At 41.1% G+C, this 27,312-nt stretch overlaps 1 protein-coding gene and 1 long non-coding RNA gene across 2 annotated transcripts in view; one reads left to right on the plus strand and one right to left on the minus strand.

Annotated features, from left to right (window-relative positions):
- The window catches only part of SLC2A13 (solute carrier family 2 member 13), a 329,544-nt gene that overhangs the window by 33,760 nt on the left and 268,472 nt on the right, over window positions 1-27,312 (minus strand). Inside the window, 1 exon segment of the mRNA XM_038392556.2 lies at window positions 22,634-22,759. Coding sequence (XP_038248484.1) covers window positions 22,634-22,759 — 126 coding nt within the window.
- Window positions 24,762-26,793, plus strand: LOC119851938. The gene is made up of 3 exons (XR_005291468.2): window positions 24,762-25,051; window positions 25,527-25,637; window positions 26,456-26,793. It is a non-coding gene; the product is annotated as an uncharacterized LOC119851938 (long non-coding RNA).

Genomic DNA, 27,312 nt, shown 5'->3' on the forward strand with positions numbered 1-27,312 from the left:
ATCTGAAAGAAATCTTTCCTAAACGCCCTCTTCTAGCCTTCAAACAATCCCTCCAAGCTCATCATCAGAGGCAAGCTCCACACACAACTCAAGGCAGCACCAACCCTGCCATAGCAAACACATGCAAAATCTGGAGACTCTCTCCATTGCTATGATGATCAATACTCCCACAACACATCTTTCAAGATCCCTAGGTCCTACACATACTATCACAACGTCGTGTAGCTCATCCAGTGCACTAAATGCCCCAATAAAAACTATGTGGGTGAAACGAGATAATCACTATGCTCTGGAATGAACTCATACAGAAATATGATAAAGACAAAAACATCCTATCACCCAATGGGTGAACCACTATTCACAAAATGATCACACTGTAACTGACCTCTGAGTCCTCATCTTCAAAGAAAACTTGCACAACACCTTCAAAAGACAAGCCCGAGAGCTTAAATTCATAACTTTGTGAAAAGAAAAGGAGTACTTGTGGCACCTTAGAGACTAAGGTGCCACAAGTACTCCTTTTCTTTTTGCGGATACAGACTAACACAGCTGCTACTCTGATAACTTTGTGAGACACTAAAAGTCATGGATTAACAAAGATACTGGATTATGGCTCATTGTAACAATCTATAACCCAGTAATCATCCTTTGTCCTGTGACTGCAGAGGTGTTAACTGCCTACCTCACTTTCAATGGTCTCTTACAACCTGTTAACTCCTTATGCTAATAATCTGTTCCACCTCGTATTTAGTCTGTGACACCCTGAGTACCTTGTCCCAGACCTGAAGAAGAGCTCTGTGTAAGTTTGAAAGCGTGTCTCTTTGGGCATGGCTACACTGGAAACTTAAAAGTGCTGCTGCGGGAGAGAGTGAGAGCGCTGAGTAATCCACCTCCATGAGGATTAGCCCCCCTCCATGAGGGGATTAGCTCCAAGTGCTGGGAGCGTGGTTCCCGGCACTCGGAGCCTGTCTACACTAGTGCTTTAAAGCGCTCAGACTTGCTGCGCTCAGGGGGGTGATTTTTCACCCCCCCCGAGCCAGCAAGTTAGAGCGCTATAAAATGTAAGTGTAGACAAGCCCTGAGACTAACAGAAGTTGGTCCAATACAAGGTATTATCTCACCCACCTTGTCCCTCATGTAAGTATCTGTCTATAGTCAGACAATTATTTCATGGTTTAGAGTAGTAACTGGTCATTCTCCTACTTCTGTTTTGGTTCTTTGGATTCAGATGCAAAATGTATTTAAGACTATTACAAGTTAAGGAATTTTATACAAAAAAAATACAAAGATGAATGATCACATTATAACCATCCCTTGAGATGCCAGGGACCCTATAACTATCTGGAAATATTTGTGAGTACAACAAAAGTTTGGGATAATTGGAGGCCTATATGACATGGCTGCTAGTTCCCTTATGGCCCAGAGTGTTTCTAATGCTGTAGCCTGTAATCTAACAGAAATCAAGCAGAACCATCTACAAGATGCCTTATTAAAATTAAAAATGATCTTTAAAGGTATAATTTACTTGTGGTGCCTCTCCTGGTATTAAAACAAAAAGAAGACAAGTACTAAATGCAATGAAAATTATCTGGAGTGAAAGGCCTTAATAGACAAATAATCATGCAGATTCTTAAAGACATTCCTCCTTACTACCTATTCAAAGTATACATTATAATGCAAGAAGGCTACAGAAAAATAATCTATGTATACAAGCAACTATAAGTCTTTACTCAAATCTCCCAAAGTCCACAGATACAATATATTCCTTGTACTTGGCTGTTCATTTCTTTTCCTTATTAACACATGAATTAATTTAAAAGGGGGACCTGACTTTGAACCAAATCAATCAATAATTCTGGCTCAACTTGTGCCAATGAAGGATTAATTTCATTGCCTTCATTTTCAAGGAAATGAGCTACAGATGCAGGCAGCACATATAATAATTCATGTGAATTAAACTAATCAAAGATATTGAATTATTCAGCAGTCCTAGTGTAGAAATCTGTGTTCTTTCAGAAAGAAAAATCCACACAAGTCTTCTTCCTTTTAAGAAGAGCAGAGATAATAACCTTTATTACATCAGATGACATGATTACAGAGGGCATGTCTATACTTACAGCACAGCAGTGGTTCAGCTGTACTGGCACAGATGCACCGCTCCAGCGCGTGTGGTGAAGACGCTCTATGGCGACGGGAGAGCGCTCCCGTCGGCATAAAAAAACCTCCCCACGAGCAACAGAAGCTATGTCTCCCGCCGACATAGCACTGTGCACACTAGCACTGGCATAATTTATGTCGCTTTGGGGGAGAGGGTGTGTTTGGAATATTCACACACCCCCAAGCGACATAAATTTTGCTGACATAAGTTCTAGTGTAGACATAGCCTCATTTAGCAAGAGTTAGGCAGAACCCTTATAATTGTCAGCACCATGATCATCAAATGAAGGTGTACAAGAATGAAGAGATGAAAGCTGTTTACACTACAAGTGTCCATCCGATGAAGCGGGCTGTAGCCCACGAAAGCTTATGCTCTAATAAATTTGTTAGTCTCTAAAGGTGCCACAAGTACTCCTGTTCTTTTTGCAGATACAGACTAACACGGCTGCTACTCTGAAACCATCAGGAGAAAGATTCCATTCTGCTGAATAGACTTTGCCACTTAACAAAACACAAACCTTCACATTTTTTTCAAAAAAAGTACATTTTAATTTAAGATTTGATTTGGTTAATTTAGTAATTCCACAGTATGAAACCCTGCAAAAGATCTACTACCCAGTCAATTTGTCATAGAGTGGTCATATGTTTAAGAGCATAAGAATGGTTATATTGGGTCTGAACAAAAGTACAGCTGCCTCAGTATCCTGTCTTCCGACAGTGGCCGGTGCCAGATGCTTCAGAGGGAATGAACAGAACAGGGCAATTATCAAGTGATCCATCCCTGTCTTCCAGCCCCAGCTTCTGGCAGTCAGAGGTTTAGAGACATCCAGAGCATAGGGTTGTGTCCCTGACCATCTTGGCTAATAGCCATTGATTGACTTATCCTCCATGAACTTATCTCATACTTTTTTGAATCCAGTTATACTTTTGGGCTTCACAACATCCTCTGGATGTTTAAATTTGAATGTTAAATTTGATGATTAAAGTCAGTATTGAATGAACATGAACAAAAACTGTTTGATGCCTTTTCCCAGTAGAATTCGTTAAAGGAGATTTTAAAAAAATCTGTATTGAGAGATTAATGTTACAGATGAGCATGAACCAAAGCCTCAGATCTTATTCCCCTCCTCATTGCTGAGCTTTAGAGCGGTTCATCCACAAAGCCCCAGCTCCAAATCAGCTCCTTCTGTTTTGGGTCCAGGTCTGATCCAAAGCAAAAGGGGCTCCTCTTCTCCAAAGGTACCTGCTCCTTCTTACCCCATCGGACCCATTCCCAGCAATGATGAGAATGAGAACTCCTCTTTCATCTCTCTGTTGGGAGGGCTATCCCGGGAAGACAGCAAGAAGGAGAGGCAAAGCTGCTGTTTGGCGGAAAGATAACAGCAGGCAGGGGAGCTGATTACCAGCAGGCTACTCTGTGCATTATATCTATACAGGGGCTGTTTTTCAGCTTTCTCCACCATTTATTTTGGCAAAGATGGGATATGAAAATTTGTGTGATCCCCCATGTATCTTAATAACATTGAGAGTGGGATTGGGAGTTCTCTTATGTACTCTGGAAAAGCAGGTTGGACTTTTTGTGCTCCTTTGTGTATCTGGGCAGCACTAAATTTGCTTCTAGGGTTATCTGTTGTTTGTTATTCCCCACATAAGTTTAGTAGCAGGGCAAGAATGATTTAAAAGGGAGAAGAGATTAATTTCCTTCTACTCCACCATAAGGGAGCAGAGGACAATTGAAATGTGCAAGACCCTCCGTATTTCTGCAGGATATGAATCGAAATTCGAGACACAGAGCATTGTCCTTGCACTGGTGCAGAGTACTGATTTAAACATCTTGGCATATAAATTATTATAACCCAATGTTTTACTTATAAGGCACGATTTGTGGATACTTTATACTGATGACCACTTATTTTGTCCTATTCCACAGCTACTTCAAATGTTATAGAATTTGAAGCTGTTCTTACAATTAACAAGAAAAACTGCCAGCAAGGCACGAATCTGTCTCTTCTCTCTCCCCTCCCTTCTTCCTTTGTTCTTTTTTCAAATGATTGTTCAACACTAACTAGCATTTTTAAAAGAATAAAAAGATAAGTGAAGAGGAAGATGGAAGGAAAGATTTAAGACAGGAATGAAATGAGGTAAAGGACAGAAGATTCTATCCCAGGAACAGAAACTCATTATTATATTGTGATTGGGTGGGATTGTCAAAAAGCACTTAAGTGACTAAGGTCTACAAGTCCCAATGAAAGTCAATGGGATTAGTGCCCCTTAAATCACTTAGGCATTTTTGAAAATCCCACCCACTGACTCATTTTGATCTAGAAAAACAAATCAATGAATTTCAGAATCACATCTATGTGTTAAATTATAAAAAACTTTCCCTTAACCTTCTAGATGGTGAACAGATTTCCCTGTTTACTGGGAACATCCTGGTGTCGTGACCAATTAATCTGAAACCAGATTTTGTTTCAGTTTCTCTCTATGGAAAAGTCCAATAGAATTTATTTAAAAATTACCTCTTTTCATAGAGGAATCATCCTACGAAGCGTAATAGAGAATCATATCCCAGTTATAGAATTCTACGTAATGGTTCAGGAAACGTACAAAAAGGACATTATTCGCTATTAGAACATACCACAGAATCTGGCCCATCCCAAAACAAAGAATATTCCTATTGCCTGAGACACATGTACAATCTGGGGAGTTCTAAGATGGGGAATGATCTACATCTATAGAACATATATATACAGTCTCTATATTTTATTTTTAATTTAAATTTCTATTGCCACCATCCTGACCATTTGGAAGCTGATACCTTCTCAAACATTCATGTTGAGGCTTTAACAAAGAGAATAAAATGCCTCACCATTTTCCTGATTCTAAAATGTGTAGAAATACATCAAGGGACTGATCTGATGCCCACTGATTTCAAATGGCTGTGGATTGGACCCTAAATAACTAATGGATGCCATTTCATGGTATTCAAGCTTCACACTGTCTCTTCTGGAGTGGCCATGACAGCTTCCAGCACTGTATTATTATTTCTGTTGCAACCTTATACCCTTTATAACTTACTTGCTACAGCTGTTTATTTTGCATGGAACACAGTGTCTTGCTTGGAATGAACCTGGAGCCTAGCAAGGCATGAAGCATTTATAGAAGATCATTGAGAAAAGCTAGTGACTTGCTGCTGAGGGGTTTAATGAAACAAGGGGAAACAACATGCATATTCATAAAAGGCCTTCCCTTCTGTACAGCAGAGAACAAAATGCAATACTGCTCACAGAAAGATTATGCCTCTTGACTTCATATATGCTGTACATATACACACACACTAGATTTGTCTGATAATTATTAAGTGGTTTCAGGCATCTGAGAAAAAGACAAAAAATGAAGTCCCCTTAGATTTTCTGAAAATAAGACAAAACAAATTAAGAGTAAACCAAACATGGACAACAAGATACAAATGTTACCCCACACAGTAAAGAAAGATAGCATTGCTTTTCCTTCCCTTAGAGGACATCAGCCTTCTGTAGCGGAGTATCAATGGATTAGAAAATTAAATATCCTCTTTCTAACATATACAGATGTGACAAAATACTAGCTTGTTTTCAGGTATTGTACTCTTATACTTTATGAAAACCTTGCGTTAAACATAAGGCTCTAACGAAAAGTTAATACAATTATTTGATAACAAAGATCCTTCTGGAAGAACAGCATAAGATATTCTATACTTTGAAATGTATTTCCTTTGTTTCCTCCTATACTGTGAATTGACATTACTCAACTATGCACTTAAGAAATACACAAGTTAACAGTGGCAAGAATGAAAAAAAGATGTTCTAGACCTTAAAATAAAAAGTAAATTCAATTAAAAAAATTAGACGACTAAACCGAAGTGTGTTTTAGTGCAACCTAAGGGTAATACATGTACCTGATTAAAAATTATGTAGGTTTTATGGAGTAATTTGCTCTGCCATTTTATCAGAAAGGGCATTTACTATTAGAACCCATGTAAATTATAAGTAGGATTGCAATTTTATAATGATAACTTTTAAGAAAAATCATGGGAAGAACATGATGAAAAAGGCAAAAGATATAGGAATATAATTAAGTCATCATCCAAAGTCACACAGATTTTCTCCTAGTTTCCTTTTTGAAATTTCATATGCGTAAAGAATATAGAACAAATTAAAAAGACTCCCTCACAGATATTATGAATCCCCATATATATACAAAGGGGAAAATACAAAAACCTAACTGTTATTAAAGCATTCACCTGTCTGGTAGTGCAACACAACAGCAGTGCCCCTTGTTTAAGGTTCAGTAGAATAGTTCAGCAGTTCTAGCACCAAACACTTCTTCTATGCTAACCATATATTGTTAAGAGTGAAATCATAAATTCCTAGATAAAGCAAAAGTCTCTTAAGCAAACAACATTTCTGCATATGGCTTCACGATAAGTAAAACGAACTTAAAACTTTAAACAATTTAACCTTCTGTATCAATTTTTATTATTAAATAGTGACAATGTTATTAGACCTGTGATTGCCAGCTGCATTTTCAAGATTAAACTTTTCTATTGATTTATTAGCCAAAGGAGCATTCCAGAAGATATAGGACTTCACCTTAACCTGAATTTTTAAGCTTTGCTGGAAACGAAATTAACAAGGGGTAATATTCTTTCATGAAAACTTTGACAACTGCTTTGTCTTTCCGTTATGTTTGAGTTGCTGGCTGACCTCCTGTAATCTTGACTTCATCTCTGACTGCCCTCTCTTGACCCACGTACCCAGAGCATACCTAAGGCCAAGTCTACACTACAGACTTCTGCTGGCACAGCTATGTCAGTCAGGGCTGTGAAGAGGTGTGATCCTTGACGGCTGTGCTGGCAATAGCCCTTAGCACAGATGTAGTTGCACCAGCACCAGCAGGACTGCACTTTTACCAGTATAGCTTGTTTTGCTTGTGGGACATAGTCTTCTTATACTGGTACAAAGCCCAGCTTTGCTGGCATAGCTGTGACCTATACTGGCAAAACACTCCTTGTTTAGACACAGCCTAATTTTACCTTGCCACTTCTTCCTGCATGACGTCTGCAATATCTGACCTTTCCTCTCTGCCCACTGTCAAAACTCTTTTGCAAGCCCTGATCATCCCATACCTTGACTCCTGTAATCTCCTCCTCTGTGGCCTCAATGATTCAACCTTGCCCCTGTGAAATCCATTCACAATACTGCTACCAAGATCATTGTCCTGACTTGTCATTCTGTCTAGATCACCTCCCCGTCTTTATGCCCCCTCTTGCATTGCAAACACAAATGTCTTATCCTCACTTCCAAAGCCCTTTACAACTTTGTAGTGCAGAACTACCTGACCTTTGACCTTATCACAAGATTGATGTCTGCCTTCATTTTGCCACTGACACCATCCTGATTCTCTGATTCTCCAGCAAGCACGTTCATGCTTTCTCCCATGCAGCCCATACAAGTGGGAAAAGCTCGCAGTTGAAATTCCTGAACTCACTTCAAGTCCCTTCTCTTCCAATGCATATGTAACCCACACACTCCTGGGTGTGGTGTTTTGTCCCATGTAGTGGCACTGAGATCACTTAAAGAGAGAGAGAGCAATTAATGAGTCTGCTTTACAGCCTCAGCTAAGAGGCAAGTGGTTTTTAGCTCATGCGATAGAGGCTCATGCACTAAGCTCCAGAGGTCCCCGGTTCGATCCCGATGAGTGGGGTCTGTTGGCATTACGCATACAGTACACAGCAACCTGATACTGACTAGGAAAACAGTGAGTTGTCATTGTTAAGCCTGATTGTCTAAGAATTGCACACATCTCATTATTTTTTTACCCTGTCTCCTCCAGCTGCGACCAGCTTGTCTGTCTCATCCTCCCTTTGCATCTTATCTTTTAGATTGCAATACATCTGAGAACATGAGAATTTTACTGTTGAACTCGATTCACCACTAATTTTTCTCTGACTTTACCCAAGGAAGAAAAATAGCAATTTGAGAAGTAGTTAGTGAGGCTATTTTGAGCACTCACCTAAGCAGTGCATCACTTTCTAGGTCACTTGTAGATTTTTTTTCTTTGAGAGAAATATTTAACAGAGATGGTGGTGGTTTTGGTTCGTTATCCTTCCATCTGTCTGGGTACTTATCTTCCCTCACCATAGTATCTCAGCACCTCACAACCATTAATTGATTTTTATCTTCATTGCACGCCCCCGAGGCAAAGGAACATCCCTATTTTATAAATGAGGATCTGAGGCACAGGGTAGCTTAGTGACTTGCTCAGAGTCACATAAGAAGTCTGTGGCTGAGCTGAGAACTCAGGTCTTGATAACTGCACATTAGACTGTGCTTTGTGATCTCTTAATTGCTTTTATTTCAGCAGCCATTTTAGGATAACATAAAACAAAACAACAATAGCACCCTGCCCCCCAACACTCCCACCCCCCACCTCAGTTCCAAGCCTGGATTTATTTATTTCTTCTGCCCCTCACCCCCCAATTTTTTTAAAAATCAAGAAATTTCTGTCTTCTGTGACAGTTATGACAAAAACCCTGCCTTAATCTGAATTCTTTATGTACATATATGAAAACTTGATGTTTTATTTTAAAAACCATTTAAAGGGATACTGTCAAGGTTGACAGGCCCAACAGGTAATCTACCGTTAAAGTAAATTAAAAAAAAACGTTACCCTCAGGGCTGACAGGTCAGGATGTTTAAAATATAGGACTGTCGATTAATCAGAATTAACTCACGCAATTAACTCAAAAATATTAATCGTTATTAAAATATTAATCGCGATCAATTGCACTGTTCAACAATAGAATACCAATTGAAATTTATTAAATATTTGTGGTTGTTTTTCTACGTTTTCAAATATATCTATTTCAATTACAACATAGACTACAAAGTGTACAGTGCTCACTTTATATTATTTTTTATTACAAATACTTGCATTGTAAAAATGCTAAACAAAAGAAATAGTATGTTTCAACTTAGCTCATACAAGTACTGTAGTGCAATCTCTTTACCATGAAAGTGCAATTTACAAATGTAGGGTTTTTTGTTATATAACTGCACTCAAAAACAAAACAATGCAAAACTTTAGAGCCGACAAGTCCACTCCTTCCTACTTCTTGTTCAGCCAATCGCTATGAAAATCAAGTTTGTTTACATTTACAGGAGATAATGTTGCCCACTTCTTAATTACAATGTCACCTGAAAATGAGAACTGGTGTTCGCATAGCACTGTTGTAGCTGGTGTCATAAGATATTTACGTGACAGCTGTGCTAAAGATTCATATGCCTCTCCATGCTTCGGCCATCGTTCCAGAGGACATGCTGATGACACTCGTTAAAAAAATAATGCATTAATTAAATATGTGACTGAACTCTTTGGTGGAGATTTGTATGTCTCCTGCTCGGTTTCCCCTGCATTCTGCCATATATTTCATGTTATAGCTGTCTCTGATGATGACCCAGCACATATTGTTCATTTTAAAAACACTTTCACTGTAAATCTGGCAAAATGCAAAGAAGATACCAATGTGAAATTTCTAAAAATAGCTATAGCATTCGACCTAAGGTTTAAGAATCTGCAGTGCCTTCCAAAATCTTAGAGGGATGAGGTGTGAAGCATGCTTTCAGAAGTCCTAAAAGAGCAACACTCTGATGTTGAAACTATAGAACCCAAAGCACCAAAAAAGAAAATCAACCTTCTGCTGGTGGCATCTAATGCATTTGATGAAAATGAACATGCATCGGTCCGCAGTTCTTTGGATCGTTATGGAGCAGAACCCGTCATCAGCATGGACACATGTCCTCTAGAATGGTGGTTGAAGCATCAAGAGACATATGAATCTTTAGTACATCTGGCATGTAAATATCTTGCAACACCAGCTACAACAGTGCCAAGCAAACAGCTGTTCTCACTTTCAGGTGACATTGTAAACAAGAAGCAAGCAGCATTATCTTCTGTGATTGTAACCAACCTTGTTTGTCAGAGCTATTGGCTGAACAAGAAGTAGGATTGATTGGACTTGTAGGCTCTAAAGTTTTACATTGTTTTATTTTTGAGTGTAGTTATTTTTTGTACATAATTCTACATTTGTAAGTTGAACTTTCATGATAAAGTTATTGTACTACAGTACTTGTATTAGGTGAATGAAACTACTATTTCTTTTGTTTTTACAGTCCAAATATTTGTAATAAAAAATAAATATAAAGTGAGCACTGTACACTTTGTATTCTGTGTTGTAATTGAAATCAATATATCTGAAAATGTTGAAAACATCCAAAAATATTTAAATAAATGGTACTCTATTATTGTTTAACAGCACGATTAATTGCAATTAATTTTTTAATCGCATGATTAATTTTGTTAATCGCTTAACAGCCCTATGAAAATACCATCTATTTGCTGGCCACCTGACCATAAATGCGACAAAGCAGCAGATTTATTTGTGATTGTGGATCTAATATATACATTGCTTTGTCCTGCTGTTCTGCTGGCTTACTCTGTTAATAATTAGTGGAGATGCTATGAAGTATACATCCACAATTTGTAAATTTCTGCAACCTCTTAAGAATGGAAGTTGTCAGGATCAGCATAGGAAAAATGAAAGTGACCCCATCCTCAGAAAAAGGATAGTTTGTCAGATTTTTAGGCTTCATAGTAAAATCTGAAGAACCTATCACAGTAAAAAATCATTTTTTTCATTTCTTTTCATATTTTCTTGTATTTTATACATTACTATTCCTGCACAATGTATTTACTCAAATGGGACAATATGGCCATGTTGTTATTTGGGACTGCCACAATAATGGTGATTCCTACTGCACAAAGATCTGCAGTTTTTCAGCTTTTGGCAAATCTGCAATTAGAACGGCTGTATTCTCCCCAAGTTCTCTATGTACTTAATTCAGAAAATATTTTATTCTTATTTCTGAAAATGATCCAGTGAAAAAGAAAAGTAACAAAATACTGTTTTCTGCAGCCTATTAAGCTGGGATATTTTAGTGGACTGAATAATTGATTAGGGGTCACATACACTACCAGAAAGAAATCCCTCGGCCAGGTACTTGATTAGTTAATGCCTCCTTCTGTGTGTTGGCAATATGGCGGATCTAGCTAGCGTCTTCAGTTAATTGTTCACTCTGTTGTGCTACCATTTTAAAAATACAGGAGCTAATTATATGCATGCATGTAATCTATTAACCTGATGGTCTCCACAAGAGAAACAGATTCCCCAGTACTCAGTTTTACTAAAATAACTTGTAAATGGCAAGTCTTTATAGAAAGGTTCTGAAGATGAAGTTTCACTAATAATATTTTTAATGATACTCCCTGTAATGCAAAACAAGCAACATCATTGAATTGACGACAACTTCATTCTCAGAGTATTTACTGATCTCAGATTGATGTTACATAGGGGGATTATGCATCTATCTCCTTATGAAGAAACAGAGAGACTCACAGGTTTAAATATACAAATACACACATACATTTTAATCATAAATAAAATGTCTTTTAAAAAGTGTATTCATAGTATACCTGTCGTATTTCAGAAGCTACTATACAAATTGGTCAATGGCTTGGAAAACTGAGTAGTAATGAGTTCTCACTGTACTGGATATGAAAAAATACAGGAGGGTCATTTACAACAGCTAACGGACCCTTTGCTAATAGATCTCCACCTGCTGAACCCTCCAGGAAATCTACTGTCTCCACAAAATAAAAAGTATTTAAATTGCTTTCAATAATCTTATCTGATATGTATTGTTCCAATAGAAAACATGGGATGAATGTATAACTTCCAGAGTCTTTACAAAGGCTTTAAAATATTTTGTCTAAAGTTTCACCCACAGGCAGGTAACCAAGATGATCAATAATACCTATATCTCTTTGAAATTAAACAAACTTACTAAAATGTCTCCATAGCAGGAATCTATTTAGGATTTCTGGTCTCCAAAATCCTGATTTCTAACTGTGCAATTTACTTTCGATGAACCAGGATACTTTAAAAAAATCAGAATTAGAGAACTTGCATTCTTGGAGGTGTGCCAACAACATCCTTGTAGCCAATATGACTACAAAAGTCAAATGCACATAGCTCTGCTAATGTCTCCCTCCTTCGGTGCCAATGGACTATCTAGATGCCATAAAGTCAAAGCCATGGGTGCTGATCTGTTCTATTCACAGGCTGTGCCCAGAGCCAATCTTGGGGGTCTCACATGCACAGTCTCACTGTATTGAGGATACAGATGTGTGAAGAGGTAACTACAGGTCTCATCTATTTTTTTCCCCCTCTAGCTTTTTTCCTTTGTAGAGATAAAATCTTACATATTTTGACAATAAAGTCTCTTCCAGTGCCCTATGGATGGCCTTGGGGCAGGAGTGTCCATGAAATGCACAAACAGAAGTCACATAGTTCTGAGAAGACCCTAGATTTGTTTGCAGTGATAGACTGCCCATGGTCCTCTGTTAGGAAGTGAAGGAGCAGTTCAAGAGAGGCAGTGTCGTCTAGTGTATAAGCACAGGTTTGAAAAAAATCAATTCCACATGCTGGGCCCTCACTTCTCTCACAAATGTGGCTGGTAGTGATCTGAAGATTCCCATTCCTCTTCCTTCCTTTACATAAAATGAATCAGTACAGAACAATCTTGCTAACCAACCACAAAATATTTGGGCTGGCCTTGGGAACAGTGGTGTGATCACTGTACACAGGAGTCAGGAAGGTTGGTGGTGCATGCAAAAATTGTTTTTCAAGCCCATACAAAAATGCCAAGGCCTGCCGTGTCTATGCTAATGAGTTAGATGAGCTGTCCCTCTATGTTTCACCCTCAAATATACCTGACATTGAGTCATGTTTATGTAACAGATCAAACATGCAACATCTCTTCTAGCCTTTTCTCTGTGGAAACTCACCCCCCTCCCAATTCCTTGTTGTCAACCAGACAGTTATGCTTGCTGCACATTTCTTGTGGCATACGTTTGGGTTGGATTTATTTTTGTGAGTTCTTTTCATCCCCTGGTACCATGTCTGCCACGGGCTTTCCCTACATTTGAGAGAATCAATGTCTCATATTTTCCTGTAAAAACATTTTGATACTCTAATTTTCTTCTCAGGTTTCCATGGCAACCTCTGCAACATAAACAGCCTTGCTGGCAGTCTCAAGGGACTGAAATCTCTATCTTCCTTTCCTCCACCATGCAGATATTCTTGATTTGGAACATACTGTACTTGTGAATAATTATCATTCACTGTAAACACACATGCAGTGTTATTGCTACAAAATAGGAGCAGAGGAAACATTTAAAAAATAACTATAGTATTCTACAGAAGTAGTCCACAACATTACAAGTTCCAGTAATTTATGATGTTTAGGGATGAAGAATAATGCAGGGTTTGTTTTTATTAAAAAAACAAAAAAACAAAAATACAGCGGGGCTTTCTATAGGTCATTGTAGTCTTACACAGTCTGCCAGCCATGCAGAGGGGGGGGGGGGGAGATTACTACCAACTTGTGAGTGGGAATCATACAATCAGAAGAGATATGAATGTTCACTGCAAAAAAACAATATATGTGTATGAATTGGAGATACTGAATTTCTCTTTGGGATTATCTAAACAGCTTTCCATCTTAAACATACATAGGATTCTTAAGAGGATTGTGCCAACATCAATCCAGCTTCAGACAGAATAGCTTTGTCAAATGAAAAAAAAAAAAGACACATATTCAGAGATGCAGAGTAAGCCAATTTCTGCCCCAGTTTCAGTATGTACACACTACGTGAGGGCATTGTTTCTTAATAAGAAACTAAATGTACAACTATGAGATACCTATTGTTCTGAATAACAATTTTGGGCCTAATTCTCAAAAAGAAAAGGAGTACTTGTGGCACCTTAGAGACTAACAAATCTATTTGAGCATAAGCTTTCGTGATCTACAGCTCACTTATCAGCCTAATTCTCAGTCCTTACTCAAGTTTAGTGAAAATTCTACCTCTTCTCTTTGTACAGAGATTTTTCTGCAGAGGGAGCCCAGGATTTGAGAAACCAGCAAAGGGCTGCATGAATATGCACTTAAGCTAGCTTGGAACTCAGATCCATGGGGATTCTCTGTGAATCATCAAACAGCAGGGACCTGGGAACAAATGGAACAGGATCACTTTCCTGGTCCATGACCATTCCCCTACGTGTGTGTATGGGGGAGAGTGTGAGGAACTGTGGTAGCTACTCCACCACACAGGCTAGAACAGAAGAACTTCCCTGGCACAAAACTCTGATTACCAATGCAATGGGGCCAAGATTTGGGGCTAGCAAAAGCTTGTACATGCTAAATGTGGAAATGAGGCTATATTTTATACATTTATAATGTGAGTGTAAGAATAGCGATCACAGCTGGGCAAGGGTCCACACATCAGGGATAGTAGTCGGTGAGTAGGGGTCAGAGAAATCGCTAGAGCTGGGTTCAATAAGCAAGACTCAGGGTCAAAGTCAGGTCAGGGTCGCAGACCAGAGATCAGAGGTAGTACTAGGCTGGAATCGGGAGGCATGATCAGATTCGGACTGGGATTGGAGAAGAAAGGTCAGGAGCCAAGATGAAGTCTGGAGTTATAGCAGGCCTGAAGACTGTGTTGTTGCACAGAGAACTTCCTGGGGCACCCTCCAGGCTTAAATAGTGTGGTGGGCCAATCAAGGGGCCACAGGGTACTGTCACTCCAGATCCCTTGGGTGCTACTTCCTGTGGTGCCTAATCTCCACAGTGCTCCCTGGCTGTGGCTCTCTATGGCCTCAGCTGTCCCAGGCTCTGCAGACCCAGATTTTCATCTCTGCATCCTTACATTACCACCCTCTTCAAGGGTGCCCTCCCTCTGGGTGGGCACTGGACCTGGTTTATCCGGGTGGTCTTGATGAAACCTTTTTACTGGAACATGGACATGGGCAGCAGCTGCCCAGGAGCATTCTTCAGGACAACAGCCCTCCCAGCCGATTAGGTAGTACAGTCTCCTGCTCTGCAGTTTAGAGTCCATTATAGCGTGGATTATATATTCCTCATGCCTTTAGACTTGGATTGTCAGGGGCGACTGTTGGGACCAATCAAGAAAGGGGTCCTCTCTAGAAAGCTTCAGGAGGGATACATGGAAAAAAAGATGTACGTTAAGGGATTGAGGGAGATGCAATTTGATTGTGACAGGGTTGATTTGCTGACAAATCCATAAGGGTCCAAGGAACTTTCTTGAGGAATGGCCTGTTTGTATGGAGGTGTTTTGTTGCACGTCAGACCTTCTGACCAACCGTGAGAGCTGGGCCTTCCTGGCATCGACGGTCTATATATAGCTTGTAGACCCTTTTTGCATCTTCAAGGTGGTCCTTACACTCTTCCTGGATATAGTGAATTCAGTGGATCCAGTCGGGAGCTGCAGGGTTCAGGGAGGCTGCTGGCAAGGCCGGGTGGAAGTGAGGGTGGAACCTACAATTTGCAAAGAAGGGACTTTTCCCCATGGCGGCATGGTCAGCATTGTGGTATGAGAACTTGGCATAAGGAAGGAGGGAGAACCAGTTATCTTGGTGGAAATTGACAAAGTATTGTAGGTATTGCTCAAATACTTGGTTCACCCTCTCCATCTTCCCATTTTTCTGAAGGTGGAACACGGAGGAGGTAAAAGCACGAACATCCATTAGCTTGAGCGCTTCACACCAAAAGTTTGAGACAAATTACGTGCCTCGGTCCAAGATGATACAGTCTGTAAGCCCATGAAGACAGATCACATGAACCACTACGAGCTGAGCTGTTGTTTCACCAGAGGGCAGGCTGTTACAGGGGATGAAGTGCACCATTTTGGTCAATTGATCTACAACAGTCAAGATCACTCTGTGGCCATAAGAGTTAGGGAGTTCCATTATGAAGTACAGGGTGATTGAGGCTCAGGATTTAGGTGGGGTCTCAAGAGGTTTAGCATGGGAAGTTTTGGTCTACACACACAGGACTTTGCCTTGCATACAGGGCCACTAGAAGAAACAAAGGTGTGTGGAAAGTTGTAAGGTAGCCAAAATGGCCTGCCAATGGAGTGTTATGGCAGAGATGGAGCAATTCTAGCCTGGGGCACCCCAGTGGAATGTATATGAGCCCAATGAAGTAGATGATTCCATCCTGTGTGGAGCATTACATTTTGGTTCTGGCTCTCATTTGCACAGGCTGTTCCATCACCTCCTGGGCTAACAGGTTGCCCTGCAAAGTAGATTGGATTAGATCAAGCAGGTGTTGGTGTACTGTGCTACTAAGGAAGTTGCAGGGTTTTAGGAGACAGGGTGGTTCTTGGTTGGTTCCTTGCCCTCTTGGTAGAATTCCCCCTTTCAGAATAGAGCACTGACTTTCTCATTCTTGGTTCCAGGGTGACAGGTAATGGAGAAATTGAACCGAGAGAAGAATAAAACCCACCTGAGCTATCTTTGGTTCAAGGCTCATGCGTTCCACAAATATTCGTGGTTCTTATGGTCAAAAGAGACTTGCACTGGGTGTTGGGCTCAAGGTGATGGTGCCACTCTTCAAAGGCTAATTTAATTGTGTGTAGTTCCTTATCTACTATATAATTCTATTTGGCAGGGGTGAGGTTTTGGGAGTAGTAGGTGCAGGGGTGCAACACTTGTTGTGGAACATGCCTCTAAGAGAGTATGGCCTCAGTGGTTACACTGTGGGCAACAGCTTCCACTATGAATGCCTGGGCTGGGTCAGGGTGTGCTAAAATGAAAGCCGTGGTGAAAGCACTCAAAAGCACAGTGAGCTCTGTGTGTCCAAACACATTTGACATCCTTGCAGAAGAGGTTGGTCATGGGTGCTATTTGCCCTGAGAAGCCTGGAATGAATCACTGGTAAAAATTCATGAAGCCCAGGAAGCACTGTAACTCCCGTGGGGACTTGGGCATTGCCCAGCTACAGATGGCCTCTGCCTTCTGGGGGCCCATCTTGATTCCTTCTGGGGAAATAGTGTAACCCAAGAATTCTGTGGAGGACTGGTCAACGGTATCTTTTTCCAATTTCACAAACAGGCCATGCTTCTATAATCTTTCCACGATGGAATGAACATGGTAACGACGCTGCTCAGGATTACCTGAAAGCACAGTTATGTCATTGAGAGATGATTAAATACTGGTCCAGGATGTGTCTAAATATGTCATTCATGAAGTGTTGAAAGGTTGCAGGAGTGCTGGTCATCCTTAATGGCATTACTAAATATTTGAAGTGCCCACAGCAGGTTCAAAACGTGGCCTTCCATTCATCTTCTGCCCTGATGTGCACTAGGTTGTAAGCATCCCAGAGGTCTACTTGGTGAAAATTCTGGCAGATCGCTCACAATCTAGTAACTCCAAGATTAAGGGCAGGGGGATAACGGTTCTGGACCGTCTCCTGGTTTAGGGCCCTCTAAACAAAGGTGTAGCATTCTGTCCTTCTTTCTTAACAAAAAGGATAAGAGCCCCTAACTGGAGAGGTGGAGCACTGGAAGAAGCCCTTGGCCAGGTTTTCCTGGATGCATGCATGAAGGGTTGCCAGTTCTGGATTGGACATCGCATAAACCCATAAGGGACCTTCGCCCATCTATGGGGAAGTCATACTCCCAGTGTGGAGGCAGCATGTCTGCAATCTTCTTTTTAAAACTTCCACATAATCCCAATACTTTTCAAAAGATAGGGACTCAGGCTTAGGAGTGACTCCTTCTGGCTAACTGCCATCTGGAGTTCCCCCACACATGCTGTCACTTCCAATCAGCTACAGGAGCCTGGAGCAGAGGATTGGGGCCAGTTGCACATAAACAGATGTTTTGGCAGCATTCAGATGGGAAGTTGATCCTCTTTTCTTGCAAGGAGATGAAAGGGTCACGTTACTCCAAGGGTTACTCCAGCCAAGTGATACAGAGACGTAGGGGGAAGCGTGGTTAATGGATCACATTGAACTGTTGTACTTCCTGATGGCCCTGGATTACAGCCTCTAGACGTACTATTTCCTGCATTACTGGCCCAAGGACAGGAGGGACCCATCAATTGTTTCTAAAAGAACTGATGTATGCTTTTAATGGAGGGGGATTTGTAGTGCTCAAGTGGCTTTAGCTTCTAAAGAAGTCATCGGTAGCCCTGGAAGCAAACAGGGCCCACTGAGGGGGAATCCATTTGGCATCATCCATGGTATGTAACTTTATTCATACTTGGAAGTGTGGGGAGGACCTGCATATCCTGGATTGTGCTTCTCTGCAGGGCTTGGGGATAGTTCCAGAGCATAATGCTCCAGTAGTGCCCAGGCCGCACCCCCCAACCCAATATGGTTTGGGCTTGCTTGTTTCCTGATTCCTTAGGGGTCAAGATCTGCAATGGGCAAGAGGCCATGGCACGTGCTGGGGTTCCACAATAAAAGTGTAAGTAATTGTGCTGTTGCCATTTCTTTTCTTCCAGGGTCAAGCACCAGTGATCCAGATCAACCTACATCATTTCATGATTGGGTGCTCAGGCTTTTGGTCTAGGATGTGGGTGAAGCAGTGGCAGGATGCCCATCCTCTCCTTTCGCTCATGCAGCTAGTTGTCAGTGCAGAGAGAGAGGTTCATGAAAGCATCCAAATAGGTCAGGGTCTCAACATAGGCTAGCTCATCCTTTACTTCTTCACTAAGTCCACACTGAAAATGATGCAGTTGGGCTGCCTTATTCCACTCAACATCAGCCACAAGTTGATGGAAGTGGGCAGGACCACCATTAGGTGCATTGCAGGGCTTGGGACAAATCAGTACCCTCTGGCTTGGGGCCCCACTTTGCATCTGCGGCCAGGCTGGCAGGACAGATCTGGCCTGGTGCTGCTGCTGGCAGTTGGCGGTGCCTACCGCAGTGCTATTGGCCATAGCGCCACGGCGGCTCATGGCTCCAGCTGGGGTGGGCGACTCATTGCACCAAAACGCGGGTGGCAGAGCCTCGGTCAGGTGGGGTGGCAGCTGGGAACCCAGCCGGGCGGGGCGGCAGCACCCCCCGCACTCCTAGTTCCTGCACCTATGTCTTTCAGGACCGACCATGCTGGCCAATCGCACTGGCCTGCGGGGCTCCCCAAAGTGTGGGGCCCAGAGCAGTTGTCCCGATTCGCCCTACCCAAGGCACGGCTCTGGAACTGGACAGCGTATGAGGCAGCTGGCTCCTATCCTTGCTGGTGCCTCATAGTTGCGGTTTCAGCTGAGCAAGTGCAATGAGGGTTGTCAAAGGTCGCTGAAGACACTCAATGGACTGGTATGCCTTCCTGTATCACCAGGCTGTCCTGCTCCAGCAGGAGGGAGATCCAATCCAGTGCTTCTTCTGCCTGCAAACTGATCACTAGTCTCACCTGGGCCTAGTAGGTGGAATACATTAGAAGGCGGAGCAGGAAAAGGAGATGGCATTGGTTCAGGAGCTCCTTGAACTTCTGGCAGTTCCCATCAAATCATTTGGGTAGTGGTACTGCAGGGCCCTGTACAGAGGAAAGTGGCCCAACCTGAGTCTGGAGCACAGAATTCTCTTCCTGGGACCATGCTAACTGCTCAAGGAGTATCTGATTTTCCTCTAAGAGCTGTGCCACTTGGAACTACAGCAGATGGTTTGGAGTTGCATGACCCACTCCTGCAGGTCTGGTACACCATGGGGTCCAATGGGTGATGGTAGATCCACCCCTTCCATATCCCTGTTAATGGGCTCCTGCGGAGGAGGTTGGAAGTGGGTCTAGGCAAACTGTAAGAGACGAGGGCCTACGTGGTCTGGTAACAGCTGGGCTGGGGTCCACACATCAAGGACAGTAGTCGGTGAGCAGGGGTCAGAGGAATCACCAGAGCTGGGTTCATTAAGCAAGAGTCAGGGTAAAAGTCAGTCTGGGATTGGAGACCTGCAGTAGTACCAGACTGGAATCGGGAGGCAGGATCAGGTTCTGAGTCAGGCTGGGGACAGAGACTGGAGATAGTACCAAGATAGAGTCACGAGGCAAGAATCAGGGTCAGGCTGGGATTGGAGACCAGAGATCAGGAGATGAGGTGAGATCTGGAGTTGCAGCAGGCCTGAAGTCTCTGTTGTTGCCCACACAAGTTCCTGGGGCACCCTCCAGGGCTAAATATGGTGCTGGCCAATCAGAGGGCTGCAGAGTACTGTCACTCTGGGTTCCTTGGGAGTGTCTGTTCTCCACAAAGCTCCCTGGCTGTTGCTCTGCATGGCCTGCAGGTGGTACTGTGAGTATCAACTGTTCTAGCACTGCAGATCTGGATTCTAGTCCCCACATCCTTATAGTGAGTATTGTAGTAGGTTTTCCTCCCCTTATGCAGGATTTTCAGAGTAACAAGTTTATGTCTCCATTTAAGTCTTACTGTATACTATTACATCTTCCCTAGCTATAGAGATGGTACTTAAAATGGTAGAGTACATGAAATAAATGTTGATTCTGAATATGAAGAAAGATCTATTATGACAAATAAAGGAATATGGGAGCTCCTCTGAAAATCAAGATGGTGTGAGCTACAGGGGAGATATTGTATCAAGAGCATGATGTACGGCTCTGTAGAACTAGAACCGAGGTCTGTTGAGCCTGGGATAGTTGACATTCTCACATCACCACTGGGAGGCTGTACAGAGCCCTATCCAAGGAACACTCTTGAGATTAGGCGCCACAGGAAGTACCACCTAATGATCAATACTGACAACACCCAGTTGCCCTCTGTTTGATTTATGAGTATTATTTAACCCTGGATGTTGCTTCAGGAAGTTGTCTTGGACAACCACACAGTCTTCTGGACTGCTGCGAATCCAGACTACAACTCGCTTTCTGATCTCTGGTTTCCAACCCCAGGCTGACTCTGATCCTTTTGTTTATCAGTCCCAGTTCTAGTGATTATTCTGATCCCTGCTCGCTGGCTACTGCCTCGTGGCCAACCTTGACTGGTGAACACCAGCCAGGACTGCCTACACCCTGGTCCCTTACACATGAGATTTTATAGCCTTTATTTTAGGTTTGTTTTTTTAACTACATATTTTATTGGTCACAAAATTATCCAACCACTTTTAAAATCAAGCCACAATATGGTGATGCAGCAAAGCAGCAGTGACGCTTTTTCATAAGTGAATAAATATAATATTCCTTGATCTAATGGAATCACATCACTCACCTCTGTGCCTGGAACGGCCCAAGAGATTGCACATAACATTTTAATGTATACTGAAGAAAGATGAGGTTCTTTTTAGAGACACTTTACACTTATTATTTACTTAGTTTGTTTGATATTTTCATTTCCTCTGAGCCCTGGGCAGTTGTGACTCATCATAGCTAAGGCTCCTGATTTTGAAGTTGGAGAAAGACAAAAAATAGCTCCAATAAAAACTTTAAAAACTTTTCTAAAACACTTTTATGGAACATGTGGCATAAACAAAATACATGGTAGTGAGATGAGGTAGAAAGGTTTTATCAGCAGTCATGGATGACCTATATAATTCCTTTGTGGCTTCACACCATCCCAAACTCATGTTGATAAAGACTTTACACTACATTATCACAGGTTCTTAGTCTTAAAGTGATTGCCTTATAAAAGTTAAAACTATACAGAATCTTTCTAAAGGTAGGTAAATGCTCTGCTATCTCATGTACAAGGGCATAGTGTCTGCTGACATTTTAGTGGGAACCTCTCTGTGTGTATACATATATATTCACACACAAGCACAAGGTATACAGTGTTGCCACTTTAAAAATGTGGGAACCCACAAATTCTTGCACATATACCATGCAGAGGACATTTTAGACTTTTTCAGCTGACTGACTAGGCCTATAAGCTTTGCCTTAATTTTAAAATGTTTGAACAAAGGTAAGGTTTAAAAGAAAATGAAACTTCACAGCTTCAAATGCAACTGGAGGGCGGGCGGGGGAGGGAAAATTGTCTCAGAAGAAAAAATCCAAAACAGCAGGGAAATGAAAAGTGTCCTTAGAGTTGGTCCTAGAGGTTTGCCACTCTCTTCGTGTTGCAGCACTTAAACATATGTGTATACAGCTGTGTCAATACACAAAAATACTCACTATATCTTGCCTTTTTAGTCACTTCATCTGTGCAGCACAGAAGTCTGCATAATTAATGTCTTTCAAAGCTATCATTCCGTCATAGCACGAGTATTAATTTTTCATCATTCTTTGCAATTAGTGTTCCGAAAAATCTGATGTGACCTTTTAAGCCAACCATCACAAGTACTTCACTCCTTTTCCTTGAAAAATGAAGTCTACATGGGACCTTTTTCACACTGGAAATATATACAATACACTATAATGAAATAATGTCAAAAATACCAGTCAAAAGATCAATTTTCTGGAAAGATGTTTAAGAAAACCATTTTCAATGAAAGCATAAATGCTCATAGCAGTCTGAAATTAAATTTTGATTGAGGCCAGTATGAATTAAGGAATATAAACTCTCAAAGTGACCTACCTGCCCCATGCTGCTGCCATTGTAGATTCTTTCTTAACTGGAACACATGAGGAGTCAACAACATTTGACTTGTTCAGTTTGTAGCAGAGGCCACAATCTGGATCTAGCATGCATCCATTACAATAACTGAAAGAGAGAAACAAACAGACATGCTAAACAATATTTTCTTTACCTATATATGTGAAGTGAAACACTTACCTAAGAGTTTGTACTGAACATGCTGATTTAAAAGCATGAAGTTGTTTGTCTTTTCTTCTTCCATGCCACATTCTAGTGAATGGGCAGTTCTGCATCCCCTATAAGTGCGGCTGTGAATAGTAAAATAATGCATACTGAATTGCAGCTGATCAAATACTCGGGTTCTAGGAAAATACATGTGGAACATTTTTGGTCGAGAAACAGAGAAAGCACCTGTAAGTGTATGAGGATGGTGAAGACCCCAGACATAGAAAAAGCAAATCTCACATAATCTTTATACAGAGGTGAGTAAATAAATCAAATGATTTTTTTAAAGAGGAATTTAACCAGGAGCCAAATTTAATTAAAATCTACATTTATAAATAATTGTGTCATATTTGTACATTAATCTTACATACCAAATGGTTAAAATGAAGGCTAACACACAGTATAATGTGACAATTACAGTTACAATGCCCATATATGTTGAATCCTTTTAAACCACTATATGAGAAAATAATCTTGCAGAAAGAAAATAGTAGCTGTATACCTATTTGTTTCATAGCCTCTCTTCTACAACATAAAAGACAGGGAAGAAGAAGGATGGTCCAGTGATAAGGGTTCTAGTTTAGGCCTTAGAACAGCCGTACTCAGCCAGGGCCCCACGGAGGCTGCGAGCAGGTTTTGGGGGGGGAGGGGGATACCAAACAGGGCCAGCATTAAACTCGCTGCAGCCCAGGGCTGTGAGTCCTACCACCTGGGGCTGAAGCCAAAGACTGAGCAATGTAGCTTTGTGGGGGCCCCTGTATCATGAAGCCCCAGGCAATTATGCCAGCCCTGGCTTTTGTATTCAGAAAACCAGTTATTGTGGCACAGGTGGGCCATGGAGTTTTTATAACATGTTGCGGGGGGGAGGGGGCTCAAAAAGAAAAAGGTTGAGAACCCCTGCCTTAGAGGATCAGGTTCAATTCCTTGAACCACTTCCCTACCTCCCTGGGGTGTTGTGAGACTATAACACGTTAAAAATTGTGAGGTACACAGATACATATTCCCTATTATTGGAGTAAGTACCAAAGAGATAGTGTAGCCTGTCCTCCCCACCACTCCTCTCCACTATCTCTCTCAACAGAAAGAGACGAGCAATGGCAATGACAGAGAATCAAAGAAGCATGCTGAATTTTTTTTTCATTTCTAAAAAGTTATTATTTTTAAATTAATATTTTTTCATTCTGATTTGGCTTCTGGAAGTTGAAAACCCAAATTTTATCCTACCTTTGGGGACTTGGAAATGTATATACTGCAGCTTTTGAATTAATAATATAACATCTAAATACCAAGTCTCACTGCTTCAAGTGTTTCATATTCATGATTTGATCTTTAAAGTTTACTCGCATATAATTAGATGAATATATCATGTATGGTATTAAAAGCAACAGTGAAAAGTAAAAATAAGCAGAACAATGAAATAAACTTCCTGAAATAAATACCAGCAGTAAATAATAGTAATAATAATAATAAATTTTCTTAAAAAAAAAAAAGCATGAACAAAATAAATAAAAGATAGCTGTGCTGTTTGAATCAAGTCTACCAAAAAGGAACTACTTTTTCTTATGAGACATGCTTTCAGGATAGAAATTCAGTTATGTTTGTAAATCATTTAGGGCTGAGATTGTCTCTTTTCTGTGTTTTAGAGCACCCAGGAAAATGGGGCCCAAATCTCAAATGGGGCCTTTGGACACCATCATAATATAAATATTTACTGCTGCTGCTTTGTTGCTATGTTTCAGTTGCAAGAATTTGAAAAAGCTTACATCCTAACACGCCACGTTACTCCAGGTAAAGTATTTTGGAGCATTTAGAGTTTTTTATATGAATGTAAAGGAGCAAATTGTAAAACTATATAAAAGTAACTGTTACATTTAACTTCAGAGGGGCCTGTGACCCTGCACTGACCCAGCTGGGGTTAACTGTACACTGTAGGCTGAAGAGGCCACGCCCCCTCACCCCTGCTGGGCATGCTCAGCCTAGAGACAGAATATAAAAGGGAGTGGCCCAGCTCAGTTTGGGCTGGCTGAAGGGGAGAGCGGACACATGCTGCTGACTCCTGCTAGGGAATTGCTGGAGCTACAGACTGTGGAGGCTGAGCCAATGGGATCGACGGTGGAACCCCGATAGCCCTGGAGGACAAGAGTGAGCTGGAAGGCCAATATCCCATGAGAACTGACAGAGCAGAAAGCATGGGTAGGAAGTGACCCAGGGAACATGACTGTTAAAATAGAAAACAGAGCTGAACCGTGGACTACTGGTTTTACAGGGTGCTAGATCAGGATCCGGTGAGGAAGGATGGGCCAGGGTCCCCCTACCATACCCCAAACCTACTGCAGTGTGTGGGCACTGCTCAAGGACTCTGGCCACTGGGCAACACTGCCCCAAGAGCAGCCCTGAGGACTCTAGACACTAGACTGTGCTGCCCCAAGAGCAAAGGCAGCCCTGAGGACTCTGGCCACTAGGTTGCGCTGCTTTGTTTTGTAGACTAGGACAGCAGTATCTAGTCTAGACACTTGAGCCATAACCCCTATTTTGTCCCTTGCAACCAGACACCCCATGACAGGGTGTATCTACCCTGCGACAGTGCCACGTCTGCAGTCCTTACTCACATGAATGATAAGTGCTGCAGGAATGTTCCCTAGAATGTCTTTCCTCTCTGATCTTTCAGAACCTGAATCTGCTGACAGGCAGAGCACAGTTTAAGATCTCCTTGAGACTTCTTGTGATGGTGGTACATAATTCATGGCATGAGGAGTGGAGCTGCACTGGAGAATCAGAGGTGGTGACCTGCAATTTAATTTTTCTCTCAAGCTCTATGGAGACTCCTGTCACTGAGCAATTCTTAACATTTTTTTTAAATGAAGGCAATTGCCACACAAAAACTTCATTAAACTGTTAGGCTGTAAATATTTATCAATTACTAAAGGAGGGAAAAATAAGACAATACAGTATTTATCCTAAAAGACTACAGTAAAAAGTCTGGATATTCCAGATTAAAATTAAACTTTAAAAAATCCAACATTAGAAAGTGTCAATTTATAAAATTAAGGAGACAGATTAGCTCTGCCCCTATATCACAAAAAAGCTAGAGGAAACAATCTTAGTTGTGATGTGCAAGTGATCTAACTGTACTACCTTCCTAGTGCAGATAGACTAACTGTACACTTAAATTGTGTACGCCAAAATCCCTCAGTTTCATAGGCGAATTAAACCAACAGGCAGATTTAGGATATTTAAGAGGTTCATAACTGCAGAATTAAAACCTTACTTTTCAAAGTCCTTCAAAATTGCCATAAAAATGTTTCTAAATTGCATTCAGATAAGATGAGTATGCAGGGTGTTAGATGGACAGGAGCTGGGGGCAGAGTTAAGGTTGTTTCAGTAAGCTTAACTGTGCACGTCTCTGCTTCATTAAGTTTGGGATTTCTTTAAAATGTAAACATTATCCTAGAATTTCCAGACTGTTGTGTTTTTGAGAAAATTAATATCTTTAAGGACATTTTCCCTTTATATAACACATAGGTATTTACAACCCTAGAGAGCTTAACAAAATATTTCTCCTAGGAATACCCTATTAAATCAAATATTTTTTTACAGAATGATATAAACTGCAGAAAACATGACAGTTTTCAATGAAAAAGAGGTAGCAGAGGGATAAATCAACCTTCCTTCACTCATCCTGATGTATAAAGACACACAAATCTAATAATTTGTACAACAGAAATAGAAAAAACTTTCAGGAAGAAGTCAATTTGAAAGGTAATTTCATGATCAGAATATTTCTTTTACAAGATTTCATGAGAAAAATGTAGCCCTGCAATTATCAATTGCAAAAGGAAACAACGATTCCGATATTACATTAAAGAGTCTTAATTAAATTTTGTAAACCACTATTTGAGGCTGTAGTGATCAACAGCAAAAACAGTTAACAGGAACAGAAGGCTTCAAATAAACCAGGATAAAGTGTTTTTAAAAAATCGTAAAGGGGTGTATGTGTGTGTGCACGGAGATTTCACATATGGCATATAATGGGTGTATAAAAAATTGCATGACCAACTAGTGAAAATGATGCTGTGATGATGATGGAAGGCTATATTTCGGATTTTAACATTGTGATAACACATGCCATATGATTTCTTTTTAAGTGTGAGAAAACCCTCAAACTTAATACCACAGAGACATAGCTATAGATTGTATCATCTAGGCCAGTATCCTGGCTTCAAAAGTGCTCAAGCTGAAGTTGTGCCACGTGCTGCTGCTGTTGGCTCTCAGCAAGCCACACTTGATGAGTTTCTTGACCTCCATTCTTCCTGGTCGGGAAGGTTCACCATTTTATCGTCCAGCAGAGGGGGGAATTCGATTTGCTGCTGCACTGGGCTTGTCCCCTTGTTTCAGGGTTGGGGCGATGCCTGCATTCTCCACCAAGATTAGTGGTTCCTTGCTCTCGAGGGCAG

Source organism: Dermochelys coriacea, chromosome 1 (assembly GCF_009764565.3).
Source record: "Dermochelys coriacea isolate rDerCor1 chromosome 1, rDerCor1.pri.v4, whole genome shotgun sequence".
NCBI lineage: Eukaryota > Metazoa > Chordata > Testudines > Dermochelyidae > Dermochelys > Dermochelys coriacea.